Source organism: Anabrus simplex, chromosome 8 (genome assembly GCF_040414725.1).
Source record: "Anabrus simplex isolate iqAnaSimp1 chromosome 8, ASM4041472v1, whole genome shotgun sequence".
NCBI classification, from domain to species: Eukaryota; Metazoa; Arthropoda; class Insecta; order Orthoptera; family Tettigoniidae; genus Anabrus; species Anabrus simplex.
Genome location: NC_090272.1, coordinates 3,905,790 through 3,923,945, shown reverse-complemented (window position 1 = coordinate 3,923,945; position 18,156 = coordinate 3,905,790). Strand labels below are relative to the sequence as shown.

Here is an 18,156-nt window from a genome sequence, read left to right as displayed (position 1 = left end):
CTCTCGCATTCCTTTGACATCAAAACAGGAGTCCGACAAGGTGATGGGCTATCCCCGATACTCTTCAACTGTGTTCTTGAAAAAATCATCAGAACCTGGCGGATGAGATTACAGGAAACCAACTATAGTCCATTGAGAATAGGAACCAAATCCAAGGGGATCGCAACAGACTGCTTAGCATTTGCCGATGATATTGCTGTTCTCTCAAACGACATAGAAACCGCTAGAGCTCAAGTTGAAATTTTAAAGGAAATTGCCGAACAAACTGGTTTGCGGATATCGTTTGAGAAAACAGAAGTAATGACTAACATCAAAGAGGCTCCTCCAAAACTCCATACAAAATACGGGGACATCACCCGAGTAGACAAATTCAAATACCTGGGTGAGATCATCATGAAAAATGGACTGGACAAAGAAGCACTTCAGGAGCGAGTACGCAAACTGGAAATAGCCTACCAAACATCCCGCACAATCTACAACAAAAAATGCCTTTCCCAAAACACCAAGATACGTCACTATGAAACCGTTCTGAAGCCAGTAGTTCTATATGCAGCCGAAACCCTGTCTCTAAATGCCAACAAAGGACTCCTTGAAGAACTGGAGAAAAAAGAACGCAAAATTGTGAGAGGAATCTTGGGATCAAAGTACAGAAATGGAATCCATCAAAAGAGATCCAACGAGGAAGTCTACAGTAAAATAGAGAAAATTACCAACACAATCAGAAAAAGACAGGCACGATTTTACGGTCATCTGAAAAGAATGGACGGAAGAAAGTTAACTAAAGAAATCTTTCACTTTTTTGATTCAAACCCCAAAACCACAATTCCATGGTTTAGAAATACCAAAGAAGACCTGCAAATGCTACATATCTCAGCTGAAGATGCTCTTAACAGAGATCTCTTCCGCAAGAAAATATTGACGAACAGGCTAAACCGAGACGAGCAACCGAAGAGAAGACACGGTGCCCCTTGGACAGAGGAGCGTAAGCAGGCCCACTCACAAAGAATGAGGGAAATTTGGGCTCTAAAGAAGGCCAAGTTCAGTGTCAGATACAACAAGACTTAACGTGGTCCTTGATGGCCCCAGCGAATTATATATATAATAATAATAATAATAATAATACTCTTGCATTACTGATTTCATGCTTACTTAATCTTTCAGACTTCTTCTTTCTTCATTTCTCCTTTACGGGCGGTTGTACGCTTCCAAATCCCTCTTCTTCTGATGAAGGACATCCTCCATATACACTGCCACCCGATCCTAGGATTCCTGGTTTCGTAGCATCACAGAACTAATATTGTCTGGTGTCAGTTCTCCCAGTTCATTTTCCACACATCTTCTCTTTATCATCCAATGGCCGCACACAAAGAAGGTGTGAAGTACATCATCGATGTCGTCACAGTATATGCATGCTGCATCACTTGCTCTGCCTACTCTATGCAGGAATTTCCGGAAATATCCATGTCCTGTTAGAAGCTGTGTGAGTAATAGTTGACTTCACCATGAACCCTTTCAACCCAGATATCCAAGCATGGTATCAGTCTCTTGGTCCAAGGGTCAGTTTCCCATCTGAGTTGCCATTGCCTCATCCATTGACTGAAGCTCTCCTTGCTTACACCAGATTTCTTGTTGCTCCAATGCAAGTAGATTGCTGCCACTGTGCGGTATGCACATGCTCTCCGTTGTACGGCAACTATCCTTCTCTGATACCAAGCAAATCTTAAGGATTCAGCCCAGATTTCAGAGCCATACTCGGAATACTGACTGAGCCATCAAAATGAGAAAGCGCAGTTTACTGGATTTTGGACCTTTAACATTTCCCATCAGTCTACTAAGTGCAGTTATGTATTTTACTGCCTTATCTGTCGCTCTTTGAATATGATTCCACAATGTGAACTTGGAGTCAAGTGTCACTCCTAGATATTTTATGCTCATAGACATTTCAATTACTAACTTTTCAAAGAGTCATTGGCACAAGATTCTCGATCCTTTTCCTCGTCAGAAGAACTATCTCCATTTTGTGTTCTGCTAGTGTTAGCCTGTGACTCATCATCCATTCCTTTATGCGCCGTAGCACCTGGTTCAGTTTGATTTGAGCCATTTTAACATTACGAGCCACTATCAAGGAAGCCACATCCTTAGCGTAGCCCTCAAGCTTCCTATCCTCTGGCATCTCTAAACGCAACAAGCCATCATATATGATGTTCTAAGGACTGATCACTGTGCTGCACCAGCCATCAGTCGTTTTGTCCTTTATCCATGTTCCGTATCATACAGCAGAGTGTGATCCTTGAAGTAGTCTCTCATTATACGCATAAGATACTGTGGTAGCTCCAAAGTTTTTTTAAGAGCTTCCAGCATGTTGCTCCATCTTGCTGAGTTGAAAGCATTCTTCACATCCAGGGTCGCAAGAAGTGTCAATTTACGGGAATGATAATTGGCTGTTTGTACTCTTCCTGCTGTATTCACCACCTCTCACACTGCATCCATCATCGAGTACCCTCTCCAAAATCCATGCTGGTGAGCAGATAAGCTAGCTGTACTGCTGAGAGAATTGTGGGCTGCAGAAGTTTCTCCAGGACTTTTCCAGCTGTGTCCAACATACATAAAAGTTTTTTTTTGCTATTTGCTTTACGTCACACCTACACAGATAGGTCTTATGGCGACGGTGGGATAGGAAAGGCCTGGAAATGAGAAGGAAGCGGCTGTGACCTTAATTAAGGTACAGCCCCAGCATTTGCCTGGTGTGAAAATAGGAAACCACGGAAAACCATCTTGAGGGCTGCCGACAGTGGGATTCGAACTCAGTATCTCCCGGATGCAAGCACACAGCTGCGTGGCCAATGCGCTCAGTCATAAAAGTCTATAACCACCAGGTTTTCCTTTGCTGATCAAAACCAATCGGGCCATTTTCCGTCGGAGACTAAAAACACCCGCTTGCAGAGTGATTGTACATATTCAGCAACAGTTCTGGACAGAGTTCTGATTTTATCTTTAGCACTTCTGCAGGTATACCTTCTGGTCCTGCAGTCCTCTTGTTTTTAAGAGAGCTAATAGATCTATTCAACTCTTCTACTGTGAAGAGGTTTATATCATCCAGTTCTTTTTCATCGTCACAGTCAATCCTCTCTAGATGGTCGGGGAATAGAGTATCCATAATTTCTTTAATGGTTTGCAGATCCATGCTTGGGGTTGAAAATGTCCCGAGTTTCTTCATTACAATCTTGAAACCTAGTCCCCATGGATCATCTTTTACTTCCTTAGCCAATGTCCACGATTTATCGACTTTACTCTTTCTAATTGCGTTGCGGAGTTCCTTCTTCGCTGACTTGTACTCTGCTGAAACTGAGGTATTCTATGGACTGCCTCTCATCCTCTGAGTCCTGCATCAAAGTCGCAGACAATTCCTTCTCAGTTCAGCAATCTCTTCGGTCAACCAGTACACTGGACGCTTGCTAGTTCGTGGTCTCTTTTTAGACATTGAGACATTGCGTGCTTGCTGGATTAGCTGCATGGTGATTTCAACACATACACCAGCTGCTTCTTTCCCTCTACAGCCAAAACATTTTTCCATTATGTTCTCCATTCCATTCTGTATTAGAGCAAGAAACTTTTCTTTGTCGATGCCGGCTATGTTCCACCATGCTGGCCTCCGCAAATATTTCTTATTTGAGGAGCTTCCTGGAGCAGTCAAAAGATGATATATTGGTGATCACTCCCCGTATAGTTCTCAATCACTTGCCATTCAGTTACCTTAGGCGCAGTATCCTCCGATGAGAAGGTTACATCTGGTATTGTTCCCTGACATCCTGGCCATCAAAATGTTGGCACATTTCCAATGATGTTGACCACCAAACCCATGCTGGCTGCCATCTCCATTTTACGTCATCCTCTGGAGTCTGTTTTGTGGTTTGTGCATTAAAATCACCAGCAACCAATAGTCTGTTTTCCATTCTGTGTAATGCATCTTCAAGGCCATCAAGTTTCATCTGAAAGTTGGGAACAGCTTACAATAGTGATTCCCCCAATCTGTATCCAAACAAAACCATCTTTACATCTACGCTCTGTTATTGAAAATTTTCCTACATCTGGTATCCAAATTGCAGCTGTTCGAAGATTATCCACAAACCACCCTTGATATGGTTCACTAATAATAATGATGTCTGCTTCCATCTCATAAATCAGCTGTTTGACTCCTGTGCATGTTTGCTTGAAGGATTTGCATCATTTGCTGTGATTTTTGGCCTTTTCAAGAGCTTCACGGAATATTGTGCATGCATCCAACTCAGGAACATGATTTTGTTTAGTTTCATTGACACCCTTGTTTGTACAAAGCATGCATTGTGGATTATTCTTTTTGCTGTCTACTGCCTTATGACCAGCTTCTCCTCACTTAAAACAGAACTTACTTCTGTCAGGGCCTGTGCAGTTTATTGCCAGGTATCCATATGATAGGCATCAAAAGCTGTAAGGTAATATGGTTCTAGCACGTACTCTGCAGTATAGCCATTCTGGAATTATGATCCAACTTAACATAGATCCTCCAAAAATTGCCATTATGACCAACACTTTTTTTTTTTTGCTAGTTGTTTTACGTCGCACCGACACAGATAGGTCTTACGGCGACGATGGGACAGGAAAGGGCTAGGGGTGGGAAGGAAGCGGCCGTGGTCTTAATTAAGGTACAGCCCCAGCATTTGCCTGGTGTGAAAATGGGAAACCACGGAAAACCATTTTCAGGGCTGCCGACAGTGGGATTCGAACCTACTATCTCCCGAATACTGGATACTGGCCGCACTTAAGCGACTGCAGCTATCGAGCTCGGTATGACCAACACTAATATTCTCTTCAATATAATTCACCCTTCATCATTTAATGGGCGGAATGATGTAGAATTAAATTCACCCGTCATTGAGTAGTATACTAACCATAAAGAATAACAGCTTCCAGTAGTTTCTGAGCATCCTCATCTTTAGTTTCGAAGATGGCGAGTTTCTGTCCCCAGCTGTTTGGTTTTGTGACCGATATTTTCAGCTCTCCATGATGATTACCGGAATCTCATCTTACAGCCTCCTTCACATTTGCAGAGGTAGTGATGCAATCCATGTCTCAAATCTCCATTGTAGTTCAGGGGATTAAAGCCTTTACACTGCCATCTTGCCCAAGTGCATCTCTCAGAGATTTACTGAATATCTCCCTGTTTTCAATCTGTGTGGTTTTATTGAACTCAAGAAGAACAGCCCCAGCTCTCGATTTGCGCATAGATCGGATGCCTGCTCCACTGTTTTCCAGCTTCACCCATTTCCTGATATCCTTCAAAACATCAGCGAAAGTCTTACTGTTCATTGGTTTGATGTTGACAGCTTCTGAACGACTCCTTGATTTAGAATAAGGTCATTTTTCACTCTCGTTAACCGCTGTACCTTCAAGATCGTTTCCGGCCCATTTCGTTGGAATATCTTCATGCTTCTTTCTCTTCTTCCTGGATAGAACCTTTTCCCACTTTCCTTGGTCTTCCTCCATGTCATTTGTCCTTGCTCTCTGTGGCAGTTGATCTCTGCTTCAGTTCTTCCACGCCATCTTACACGTTGCTTCAGCCTCTAAAGCTTCTCCCAAATTCATGAGGCCATTTTAATTTCCAATTTTAGATTCTTAAGAGGAATAGCCGTGATTTTCCTCAACAGTGATCTTGCAGTCTCAAGATGCACCTCTTCTTCATACTGATTCTATGTTATCTGCTGACTGATATCATCAATCAGATTTAAGTCAATACTTCTACCGTTTCTGCCATTGTGGATGCTTTCCCTTGATACTCCAGACATCTCCACTGTATCACAGTGAATTTCTGCTTCTGCCATCATGCCAATGAGGGAGTCTAATTGGCCGTGACTTGAACCGAGGGGATGGTTTCTTGAGTGAGCGCTATCTACTGCAGTGCTACTTCTGCATGATTTTGATCTTTAGTAAGATGGCTGTTCACACAAGTTTTTCAATATTTCACTCGATATTCTGTCATTCCAATTGTAAACAAAACACATCTACCATACAATGGAGCTTAAAATAACCATAGAAACCTGTTTTGGTGAGTACCTTACCAATATAAACCCACTTTCATGAACTATCTTGTAGCTGTGAAGTTCAGGCGTACTTTCTACAACAATAATAGTGATGATGATGATGATGATGATGATGATGATGATGATCTGCAATCACTGGTTACATTTAAACACTCTACTAGTTAAGAATTATAGGGGATTCCTTCTGAGGCAATAAAGGCATGCTTGGTTCTCCCAGAATAGCATGTGTTAGTCAGGAAGTCAAGAAGATTTCCACTTTCAGAGGTGCTCTTGTTCCTGAGAACAATGAGTACCAGATTAGTTCCTGCAGGCAAAGGCAGCCGGGCGTAGAGCAAAGCACTCTACTGTATGCCGAGCTTACAAATAGTGGAAGCCTTGAAGCCCTCCAGGGGCCTTCATGGGCTGCACAGAGATGACTCTGCTTTTTATCTTTGCTTTACTTCACTAATGCAGAATTATGTTCTTCTGTATTAAATGATGAGAGTAATTTGTTTGCCTGCAGTGAGGATTTGAGCGGGAAGTTTGAGCGAGTTAACTACAGTCAGCAGCAGAGAGATTCTCACTTCTCTGTCCCTCTAGAGGATGTTGTTCCATGGTACAGAGCTCACGCTGTCTTCACAGAAGCCCTCTACCACCCTGACAACATAGTGAAGTTCAAGACAAATCCAGGTAACTATCTCTTCGTTTACTGTGTTTGTTCTCTTTTGCTAGTGGTTTAATGTTGCACTAACACATTGCAGGCTTACGGCGACGCAAGGATGGGAAAGGGTAGGATTGGGAAGGAAGCGGCCATGGCGTTAATTAAGGTGTACCTGGTGTGAAAGCGCGAAACCATCTTCAGGGGCCGACGGTGGGATTTGAACCCACAATCTCCTCAATGCAAGCTCACAGCTGCGTGACCCTAACTGCACAGTGAACTCGATCCCTAAAGCCGACAGCAATTGTATGCCAATCCCTGGGAAATCGGAAAATGAAAATTAAAAAAAACCAGCAACATACAATATATTATTCAAGCAGACAAAGCATAGGGAATAGATTATCTGCTTTCTTTAGTCAGTCATCTCATCAGATGATACTCAGACCTTAAGGCTACTCTCGATTGTCCCAAGATGGCGATTCAAGTAGCCAAGCCTGTTCAAAATGAGGGTTTCTTATTTATAATTTGAGGACTAATTTTCTAATTGGGGTTTTGCCAGAGACTTATACGCTCTCTTCTTTACATCCTTATTGTGACCCCTAAATACCCTTGTTTAATATGATTGCCCCAATAAAGATCATTCCTTATATTAACTTCTAGGTAGTGAGAGTGATCCCCATGAGGTACTATCACCCCCATCAACACAGTAATTAGAACTGTGAGGACTTTCATCCTGTTTACTGCTGTCCATCTCACATTATTTTCAAGGTCCCCACAATCCTGCAATTCATTTACTACTCTATACAGTAAAACATAATCCACAAATAGCCTTATGTGTGTTTCCACTTCTTTACTCATATCATTTGTATATATCAGAAAACAAAGGTCCCTGCAGGAACCCCATCTTAATCAGATAACACTTTTCCTACTCTAATTCTCTGAGTACTATTCTAGAAATTTAGTCTCCCATTCAACCATTCATGGCCCTTGTCTTTCTTTGTCTGACACATTCATTTTCTGAAATGTTGGACCTCTTCCATTATTTCTCTCTGATTATACAGAGGATGGTTGCCTAGTTTAATCGCTACACTTGATCTTAAGGGCGGGCAAAATTAAACCTAGATTTTCTCCTTGGGCAGTTCAGGCATTAGTTATTGTAAAAGGAAATCATAAGAAGAGAATGGTCATTGATTATTCTTGAACCATCAATAGGTTCACATTATTGGACGCATATCCCTTGCCTAGAATCGAAGATACAGCAAACAAAGTGGCCAGTTATGAAATATTCAGGGATGACGAAAATCAAGGAAGTTCATGGAAGCATCTCTCTCAAATGCAATCTGACACTGAATAATAACTTTTTTTTTGGCTACTTTCTTTACGTCGCACTGACACAGATAGGTCTTATGGCGACGATGGGAAGGGAAGGGCCAGGAGTGGGAAGGAAGCGGCCGTGGCCTTAATTAAGGTACAGCCCCAGCATTTGCCTGGTGTGAAAATGGGAAACCATGGAAAACCACTTTCAGGGCTGCCGACAGTGGGGTTCGAACCTACTATCTCCCGAATACTGGATACTGGTCGCACTTAAGCGACTGCAGCTATCGAGCTCGGTACTGAATAATCAGAAATGCTCTCTATCCTTATGATCAGTCAGGTTACTTGGGTACCAAATCACCAATAAAACAGTTAAACCTGATCCATATTGACTAGAACCTGTAAGAAGGACTCTTGGTATGTTTTCTCGTTATTCCTCTCTCATTCCAAGATTCTCGAATAATATCATACCTCTTGCACGTTCGACCTTTCTGCTCTCAAATGAAGTCATTCAGACTTTTGAAAACCTTTCAACTGAAATAGAGAGATATCTACCAATCCATGCATCGATCTTGAAATTCCCTTCTCTATAGAAACAGATGCTGCAGAGAGTGCTATTGACACTACTCTGTCACAGCCCAGTTGACCTATTACTTTCTTCACCCGAGTTTTGTCAGGGCCAGTATTGAAACATTCATCATTTGAAAAAGAAGCTCAAACCATTGTCGAAACACTTGGAATCGGTAGACACTTCAAATTGATAACAACAATCATGGAAAAGTAGAAAACGAAAAATTATGTGGTCAAAAACAGAACAGATTTAAGGCTTTTCAGGGGTTTGCTCTATTAACCAGCGCTTTGTCTTAGGTCTGACACTAGACTCATCAGAGTGGGATGTGTCAGACTCTACCCACTGACACTGGGGTGTATTTTTATTTATTTTTATTTATTGTCTTGTTTTATATGGCGGGACTCAGGCTATGAAGCCTGCTATTCTGTCCGACCATACATACACCTACATGAAGAGTTAAATATATACTAAATTATCTACAGTTTAATATCTTAAGGTAGCAATTAAATGTTTTAATTAATCTAAAACTTAACTATGATCTAATCCTACTATGTTATAAGAAATCATTATTATTTATTAACCAGGTTTGACAGACTTTCTTAAAGCGGAGGTGGTTTGACACGCTCCTAATTTCAGCAGGTAGGGAATTCCAAATTCGGCTGGCGGCGACTATAAATGATCTACTGTAGCCAGTTGAGCGGTGAATGGGAATGCTTAGTACTGCGGTGGATGATGATCTGGTAGGAATACTAGAAGGTGATGCTAGGTAATGGAATTGTGTGGCAAGGTATTCAGGTGTGTTAAGGTTCAGTATACGATGTAACAGGGAAAGAGTGTGTAAATTTCGTCGCTCTCTTAAGCGTAGCCATGAAAGCCTAGCAAATGCGGGAGAAATATGGCTAAACCTTGGTATATCTGAAATAAATCGAACGCATGCGTTATGTGCCTTTTGGAGCTTGATGGAAAGTGAGGCATTCAGGTTACTGTATACTACGTCACAGTAGTCGAATATTGGCATTACCATACTTTGGATAAGCAGTTTTCTTACATTTTGGGGGAGTAAATCTCTGAGTTTTTTAAGGGAATGTAAGGAATAAAACACTCGCTGACATATACCTGTTACATGATCGTTCCAACTAAGGTTTTTATCCATTATCATCCCTAAGTTTTTAACTGTGTCTTTGAATTGTAACTGAGTGCCTCTTAATGTTACTGAGTGGGTATGGATGTCTGTAAGTCGTGCGTGGGTTTTTTGGGTAGCTAAAAGAATACACTGTGATTTTTGGGCATTGATCTTTAGTGCATGGTCATCGGTCCACCTACATATTCTTCCTAGGTCGTCGTTCATATTATTTATTGCAGTCGGTAAGTCACGAGGGTGTGCATGTGTATATATCTGTATGTCGTCTGCGTACACATGATATTGACAATGTTTAATTACTTGTGTTAGTCCTGAAATGAAGATCGAAAATAGGAGTGGTGCTAGCACTGACCCCTGTTGTATTCCAGTCTCTACAGATTGCCATGAAGAGAAATTTTCACCTGTAGATACACACTGCCGGCGATCAGAGAGATAGGAATACATCCAGGATAGTGTGCTTTGTGAGAAATTAAGAGCACGTAATTTTGCTATTAGTATGTCCGTGTCAACGCAGTCAAAGGCCTTACTAAGGTCTAGAAGAGTTAAAACAGTAATTTCTCCCTTATCCATAGCTACTCCTATGTCATTTGTAACTTTAAGCAGTGCAGTAGTTGTGCTATGATTGCTTCTAAAACCAGACTGGTATTTGTCAAGAAGCATATTGTTATTTAAATATGCGGTTATTTGTCTGTGAACTATTTTCTCCAAAATTTTGGACAGAAATGGTAAAATGCAAATGGATCGATAGTCTTTGGGTTCCACGGGATTGTTGGTCTTGGGGAGGGGGCGAACAATTGCATATTTCCAAAGGGAAGGGAATATGCCGGTTATCAGTGAGGTATTTATGATGTGGGTTAGAGTTGGTAGGATTACATCTAGAGTTTTTAACAGTAACTGTGGAACAATCTCGTCACATCCTGTCGCAGTTGTCTTTATTGATCGTGCAATTTGTCTTACTTCTGCAGGAGTTACGAGGGAAAAATATAACTGTTCTCCTCCATTGTTAGTATTGCCATTGTATAGAATTTTGTTAATCGTCTGTTCTTTTGTTGTCTCGTCAATGTTAACGGGTCTTGTAGTAAAGTATTGGTTTAAATCATCCAGTGATATTTTAACGTCAGCAGTATGTATTTTATTTCCGCCTATGCCCATGCAGGTGAACTTACCAGAAGCTCATTATAAGAGGCACAGTCTGATAACTGCATATGGGAGATAAATCACCACGATGGAATTATTGCCCACCTAGCAATTCCGAATGGAAAGTTCCCATGGAGGGAATAGCAAACGCCTGAAAAGCCTTACATCTGTTCTGTTTTTGACATGCTCTGTTGGTGAAAAATATCTAATTCTCTCCATGGGAACTTAGAATTTTCCAAATTATGTGGTGGCGAATGGAGCTATTCTGGTTTCAGTACGATATTATATACTGCCAATGCCTTTTCACAAATTCATGCTACTGTCTATAATCCGATTGAAAAGCTCACTGAAGTACATGTCTCACTCTGTCATCCTGGAATAATAATGTACAATGGGTGACTGTTTAGTCCGCCCTGTCAAATCATTATCAATATTTAATTTTTTTACAATGTTTCGCGCATACATTTTTCGGGAGCCTTAACTCCCTTCATTAGCGCTTTCTACATCAATATCAATCTTCCCCAAATCCCAAGATCTAACATCAGTCTGTTTTACATTAAACATTGCCATTTATAATATTAACTCTAACCCATATATATATATATATACACACTGTTCATTCCTTGTTAATGTCTGTTGTAATGTAACACATTCACACATACTAGAACACTTTAAAACACTCATGAAAAGTTCAAATATTCCTCCTATATTGTACAACTCTTACAAATATATATCATAACCTTAGATGGATTTACTAGTCGAGTTGGCTGCTTCTTGTCACTATTTGAATTGTTGTTGCCATTTAAGTGTAGGCCCATTGAAAATCAACTATCTTATCATCAAATTTAAATGTTATTGATGTTAAAATTCTTTCTAGGAAGCACTGTTTTATTATTAAATTATAAAACACATTAGAATATATTCTAGTAGAAGCTTAGGTATCAAATTTTGCCTTGTAATGGCCTTAATCTACCCTGCTTTCCTTTTTTTATCAGCAGGAATTCTAAGCAAAATTTGAAAATAAACAGCATTATTCTAACCTAAAAGCTCTTACAAAATATGGGCAGTGCTTCTGGAACTCTGAAATAACAATGGAGGTACCGTAATGCACATTATATGCCATAATTAAAATGTTTCCTGTGAAATGTATTCCATGAATATTTTTGTTTTGCCGATTCCTGCTTCCCCTGTGGGTGGGGGCAATAGAATAACACCTGCAGTATCTCCTGCCTGTTGTAAGAGGTGACTAAAAGGGGCCTCAGGGGCTCTCAACTTGGGAAGGTGGGTTGGCGACCATGGGGCCTTTTTGCTAAGTCTTGGCATTGCCTGTGCTGGGCTCCTCACTTTCATCTATCCTATTCGACCTTGGTCAACTCTTGTTCTTTTCCAACCCCAATGCTATTAGGTTCTGAGGGCTAGGGAGTCTTTCATTTTCACACACTTCTCGGGTCCATTCGTTTTTTTTCCTCTCTGATTAGTGTTATAAAGAGGATAGTTGCCTAGTTGCATTTCCTTTTAAAACAGTAATCACTACCACCACCACTACCACATGCCGATTCCTGCAACCGTATGCACAACATGATGGATGACATAAAACAGTGTAGCTACACCAATAACTTAATATGTCTTTTAAGTTTAGGTTTCATACAGTGTTGATGTCCAAAAATTCCCGCAATTTCATTTTGCTACAAGATATTAAAATCATTCCGTATTGACGGTATTCACTTTATAAAGAAAATTTAATATGTCCTCCTATTCATTACTTACTCGTTTGAGCCATTTTCAGTGAAAAAAGGTTAAATTTTTTACATAATTGATGCTAAAAGAATACGTTAAAACACAATGAAGAAAGGAATGAAAACAAATGAGTGATGAATTAAAACAATAAGTGATTATGGCAAGGGCGGTAGAATAAAGTCTACGGTATCCCCTGCCTGTCGTAAGAGGTGACTTAAAGGTGCCCCAGAGGCTCTAAACTTGGAAAATACGGCACCCTTAGCTGAGTCCTGGCATTGCTTCCACTTACTTGTGTCAGGCCCCTCAATTTCATCTATCCTACCTGAACTCCCTTGGCCAATTCTTGTTCTTTTCTGACCCTAACGGTATTAGAGTACTCGAGGTCTAGTGAATCTTTCATTTTCACGCCCTTTGTGGCCACTCCTGTTCTTTGGCTGCTACTACCTTTATTTTTGGAAGTGTCGGATCCCTTCCATGTTTTCTCTCTGATTAGTGTTGCCTAGTTGTACTTCCTCTTGAAACAATGATCACCATTGCCACCACCTGTCAAACTTTTACCATCACTCCACTGCCGTTAGAGGTGCTGACCACAATTCTCATGCGTTTTTGTCAGAGCTGTCCTGTCTTCTTACACTATAATATCTTTGGTGAGCTAATATTTCTCAGAAAAAGTTTGAAGATACGCAAGAATCTTAACATGTAAAATTTTTAACGTGGTGTTAACTAACAACTTTAAAAATCTCATGTTTAGGTTGTTCCATATTGACTGTTCATAGCATATAATGGACTTCTTATTGAATTCCATATTGACATTGGCTATTCACAATTTTATCTTTCTTCTTCTTGTTTCCGAATTTGGCCACCTATGGACCACATTGAACTTAAGGCTTTCCCTTCTTCTTCTTCTTCTTCTTCTTCTTCTTCTTCTTCTTCTTCTTCTCCCAGAACCTCTTCATCCTTTCACTTCTGATCTTCCTTTCTTTCTCAGATATGACCAGTTTGGGTCTACATTTTGGTGTTTCCTCCTGGAATGTTTTGATGCTGTCCACTCAGCTTCTAAATTATTTTCTGTTGTGAATCATATCCATTGTAATTCCACTTTCTATTGTGCCATTTCACCGTTCTATAGTTGCAGTATTAGGAACAAAAATGGCATTCCAGCCATTAATGGATCAACATAAAAGCAATTAACAGCGGTACGAGCCGAAAAGATAATAATTTCAACCGGCAATCACGGAAAGAACCATTCTTAGAAGGCGGTGAAAAAGAATGACAGGAGCGGATTATTTAAACTGATTATTGAAAAAAGACTTCCATTAGAACAAAAACTCAATCCAGCACTGCAGCGAAGAAAGGACGGAATCGTGTAAAGAAACGAGTTACATATCAGATTCTATAATCAATTATTGAAGAAAGAATTAAATCCGCGACAGCCCGCTCAACGTCAGCTGTAGGTTGACATATATACGTGAAATTATAGACCAGCTATAAGGAAAAGTCAAGTTTGGTTCAGTACTACGTCACGGTTGGGCTCGGAAGCATTATATTTTGCCCGATACTGCACAACGTAGAGAGAGCGGAATTCAACTGGCTATAAAGTGCAATTCTAAAAGCACATAAAATTTACATCTGTTCGGCACGCAAGGGAGTTGACAAATAAGAGCACATTTAGAGCTGTTATAATTAAATTAGACGGCCCAGAACACATATATTCTTTTATCATTAGCACTACGAAACAGATTACAGCATGTATAAATCAACTAATGCCTTGTGTTATTCTGTCCCTGACGTAATGAAGACCACTATGATGTTCTAAGAGGCTGAGGCAGAGACTACTCCGACTATGGTGGCGCTTCACGAGATTGATGACCCAGGAGGGTGGTAATCAGCTGAGAGGACGAGATGGACCCGATTACCTAAGCCGAACCATGGAGCGAGGCCTACCATTCCCGATGAACAACAGCGAGATGGGAATCACTACCCAATAAGCAAAGTTAAGTCCCCTATGAGTCGTTTCGTAAGTAGAAACCTTTATTCTTTTGGCTATATGTGATATGCTTTATGACATTGTGTGTGCGTAGTTAATATTCAAGTGTAGTTACAAGGAAGTAGGTATTCATCTGAAGTTACCGTTAATCCCATACATAGGTGTAAAATACCAGTGAATGCCGTTCGCAAGTTTATCAATATGGAAATCGTTGTCAGTGAAGTGTTAGAGTATTAAGTGGAGGTTAATATACATGCGTGATGGCTTTAACAAAATAACAAGCGTGGAGATCGTATTTAGGGAATGTTTACGACAAAATATAGTAGCACAGTTTAATGTTGTGATGTGCTGTTCTTTGATACTATGACAGTAATGATAATGTTTTTATATGTGTAGGTTATGGCACATATGCTGCGTATTTGATGAAATGAGTGCCTTGAGACGCACTAATATGAATGCTACATGATAATTGAAGTGATAAATGGTGAATGAAATAATGATATGAGTTGATAGTAGATTATGATGGTGATAGTTATTGTTATTTGGAAAGTTGGTCATAGTATTCTTCGAGAGATGATAGTATGTGTAAATTGCACATGCTAAGGTATATATTGAAACGTACTGTTTTCAATTGCTGTTTTTATTCCCTAGTATATAAAATAGATTAGGATACGATCTCAATGCCATCAATATAGAGTTAATTGGGTATGTAGGATCATCAGAGGAGCCGAGAGGCCAATAACGTTAATATTTAGGCCTTCACTGACTTATTTACGATCGTTTTCATGTATTCTCACATACGGCAACTTAATTTATGGTTTTATGGGAGCAGTTTGACACATCACTGGTAACTTAGTCTTTCATATATGGACTTTTAGATGAAGGTAGAGTCTTCTAATGTGTCAGTTTTTCCACTTATGGTATTATTTGTTGGAAAGTTAGTTAAATACACTTGGCAATGCTACATTCAGCCAGATACGCACTTTAATTGAATTTCAACCATGAATTAAAATAATAATTGAGTGATTTAGCCACATAAGTCTTATGATAGAATTAATTTGAGATTACTTACGACTTAAAGTGGACTTGAATTTGCTTATATGGAGATCAGTCAACATGAAATATGAAAGATTATGGAAATTTTCAAACTTAAACTAGTGGAAATCCCTAAAGAACAAACATTATTTTCTCACACGATTTTCCTACTGTACATGGACATGGATGTGAAGTTTTCAGCAAAGTGATATTCATTTCTCTAGTCACAGGTGAATTTAAGTTCAAATGATAGAATTTTTGGTAATTTTGAGGAGCAATCCAGCTCAATAAGGAAAGATTCCAGACCTTAATTAATTAATTAATTAATTATTGGCTATTTTCACTGCGTTTTTACATTCTTAATTGAAACCACAATTTGAAATATTGTATATAGTAGGGAGTATGATTTTGTTTTCACTTAAACCAATTGGATGCATCTAATTATTTCAACCATATTGAATAATTTTTCACTTGATTATATATAATTTAATTTTTCCTTTCCATTTAATTTTCACGGATATTACTTAATTACAACATAATTTTTCGACAGGCCAGGATTAGCGTATCGATGAATGAGGCCTGATTTCCATTTATTTATTAAAGGTTTTCTTTCAAACCTATTTTCTTTCAATGCAACATAATTACGGTACATAGAGATGCTGATTGCGTTATGAAACCATTTACATTATATGAGACAATTTCTCACAATAGTCTACGTAATTTTTTAATCATACTTAGACTGATTTGCTAATAAAAGCTGAGTAGTGAAAATATAAAAATTCTTTTAATGCCTACTTAGAATAAGAGCTAGATATAAGCCTATAATGACTCTATTTCTGATTGCGATTTCGATGGTAACATGCATGAATTTCTTGAAATGCCGTAATAACCTGGATTTTGCGATAAATTTCGGTAACATGCGAGTATGGTATCCGACTGATTGCGTGTTGGAGACGTCCTTCTGCGTAGGTTGGGATTTACCATTGACCATCGGTGTACTTTCTCACGCGGAACTCACAACCCAGCAATATTAGATAGATTGAATCGTTATTAAGAGCTAGTCTGGAACTCATGTATCCCCACCTGGACGCGGGAGCGGTACACTATTGAATATCTTTTTACCTCTTCTACCCACTTCGTCGAAGCTTTCAGTCCAGTGATGTACTTGAATATTTTCTTAGTTAGTCGTTTCTCATCCATTCTTTCTAGATGCCCATAGAATTTTAGTCTTCGCTTTTGCATGGTGACAGTGATTTTTTTCGGTGTATTTGTAGAGATCATCATATTTTCTATTCCTCCACTCCCCATCAGCATTTTTCTGTGGTCCTAAAATTTTCCTTAAGATTCTCCTCTCCTTTTTTTTGAGATCTTGAAGCTCACCCATTTTATTCATTGTCAGGCTCTCTGAAGCGTAGAAACCCTTCGGCTTTACCACTGTGCTGTAGAGTCTAAGTTTCACCTTGTAAGATATTGATCTTTTGTTGTATCTGTTCTGGGTTAACCTGTAAGCCAATTCTAGTTTACTAATTCTTGCCCTATTCACCTCTTTATCCAGTCCATTAGGTTCTATCCATTCCCCTAGATATTTAAATTTCTCAGTTCTTTTTACAGTCCCAAGATTCACTTCTAAGTGTCTCTCCCCTTGATGTCCATATTCGATGTATTCCACCTTCTCATATGATATTTTGAGACCCGTTTTCTCAGCGATCTCATGTAGAGTATTCAGCATAATTTGGGCATTTTCTCGGTTGTGAGCCAAGAGGGCAAGATCATCCGCGAAAGCCAAACACTTAATTTCTAAGTTCTGTTATTTTTTTCCAAAATGTATTCCCTTTATTAAACTTGAACACAGTACATAAGACCTCTTCTCTCTGGATACCGATGACAGCTTCAGACTGGGATCTCGCAGATGAAAGGCAGGTGATATGCACAACAGTAGTTATACAGCATGGAGTCAGCACGGGTGCACCATCCAATACAAATCGTACATTAAATCACAAAGGATAACAGGTTATGTTACAATGTAGAACATGTTTCGACCTTCTTATGGGACATCTTCAAGGATAAAAATATACATATACGGTATATACAAATTTAAAAAATAGTACTGTGTTACATTAAAACTGAAATTGGAAATTCGTCAAAACTCAATCCAATGTCTTAGCTGCACTAAATAAATGTGTGAACAAAAGATGCTACTGTAAAATACAGCACTGTCACAAGACAAACGAAACATAATGAGAAATGCACTAAAAGCTGAAATGTTCAACTGATATCTTGAGAATACAGGTGTTGAACCAATGTCACCTTTAGCAACTGTGATTGTTATACAAACTTGTAAGATATAGGTGGTCACATTGATGGGGTCCAAAGTAGTGAGGAGTCGTTCACTTTAACTTTATATTGTAAAATGAAGGTAGAAAATTATACTTCTGATGACTTTGACTTTTTTACAACAAAGGTAGAAGTCTGATGACCTCATTATTTTTTTAAAAGGTTGGTAGAACATTACATGTCTGA

The 18,156-nt window shown here is 39.4% G+C and overlaps 2 protein-coding genes across 2 annotated transcripts in view; both read left to right on the top strand.

Moving 5' to 3' along the window:
* The window catches only part of LOC136879169 (gamma-butyrobetaine dioxygenase), a 193,428-nt gene extending 178,913 nt beyond the window's left edge, over positions 1–14,515 (top strand). Inside the window, exons 8-9 of the mRNA XM_068228943.1 lie at positions 6,580–6,746; positions 14,413–14,515. Of these exons, the coding sequence (XP_068085044.1) occupies positions 6,580–6,746; positions 14,413–14,438 (193 nt within the window). The 3' untranslated portion in view covers positions 14,439–14,515. The remainder of the gene's footprint in view (positions 1–6,579; positions 6,747–14,412) is intronic.
* A 78-nt stretch (positions 14,516–14,593) lies between these two features.
* LOC136879168 (lysosomal alpha-mannosidase) overlaps positions 14,594–18,156 on the top strand; it is a 371,785-nt gene continuing 368,222 nt past the window's right edge. The window contains exon 1 of the mRNA XM_068228971.1: positions 14,594–14,631. Within this exon, the coding sequence (XP_068085072.1) occupies positions 14,620–14,631 (12 nt within the window). The 5' untranslated portion in view covers positions 14,594–14,619. The remainder of the gene's footprint in view (positions 14,632–18,156) is intronic.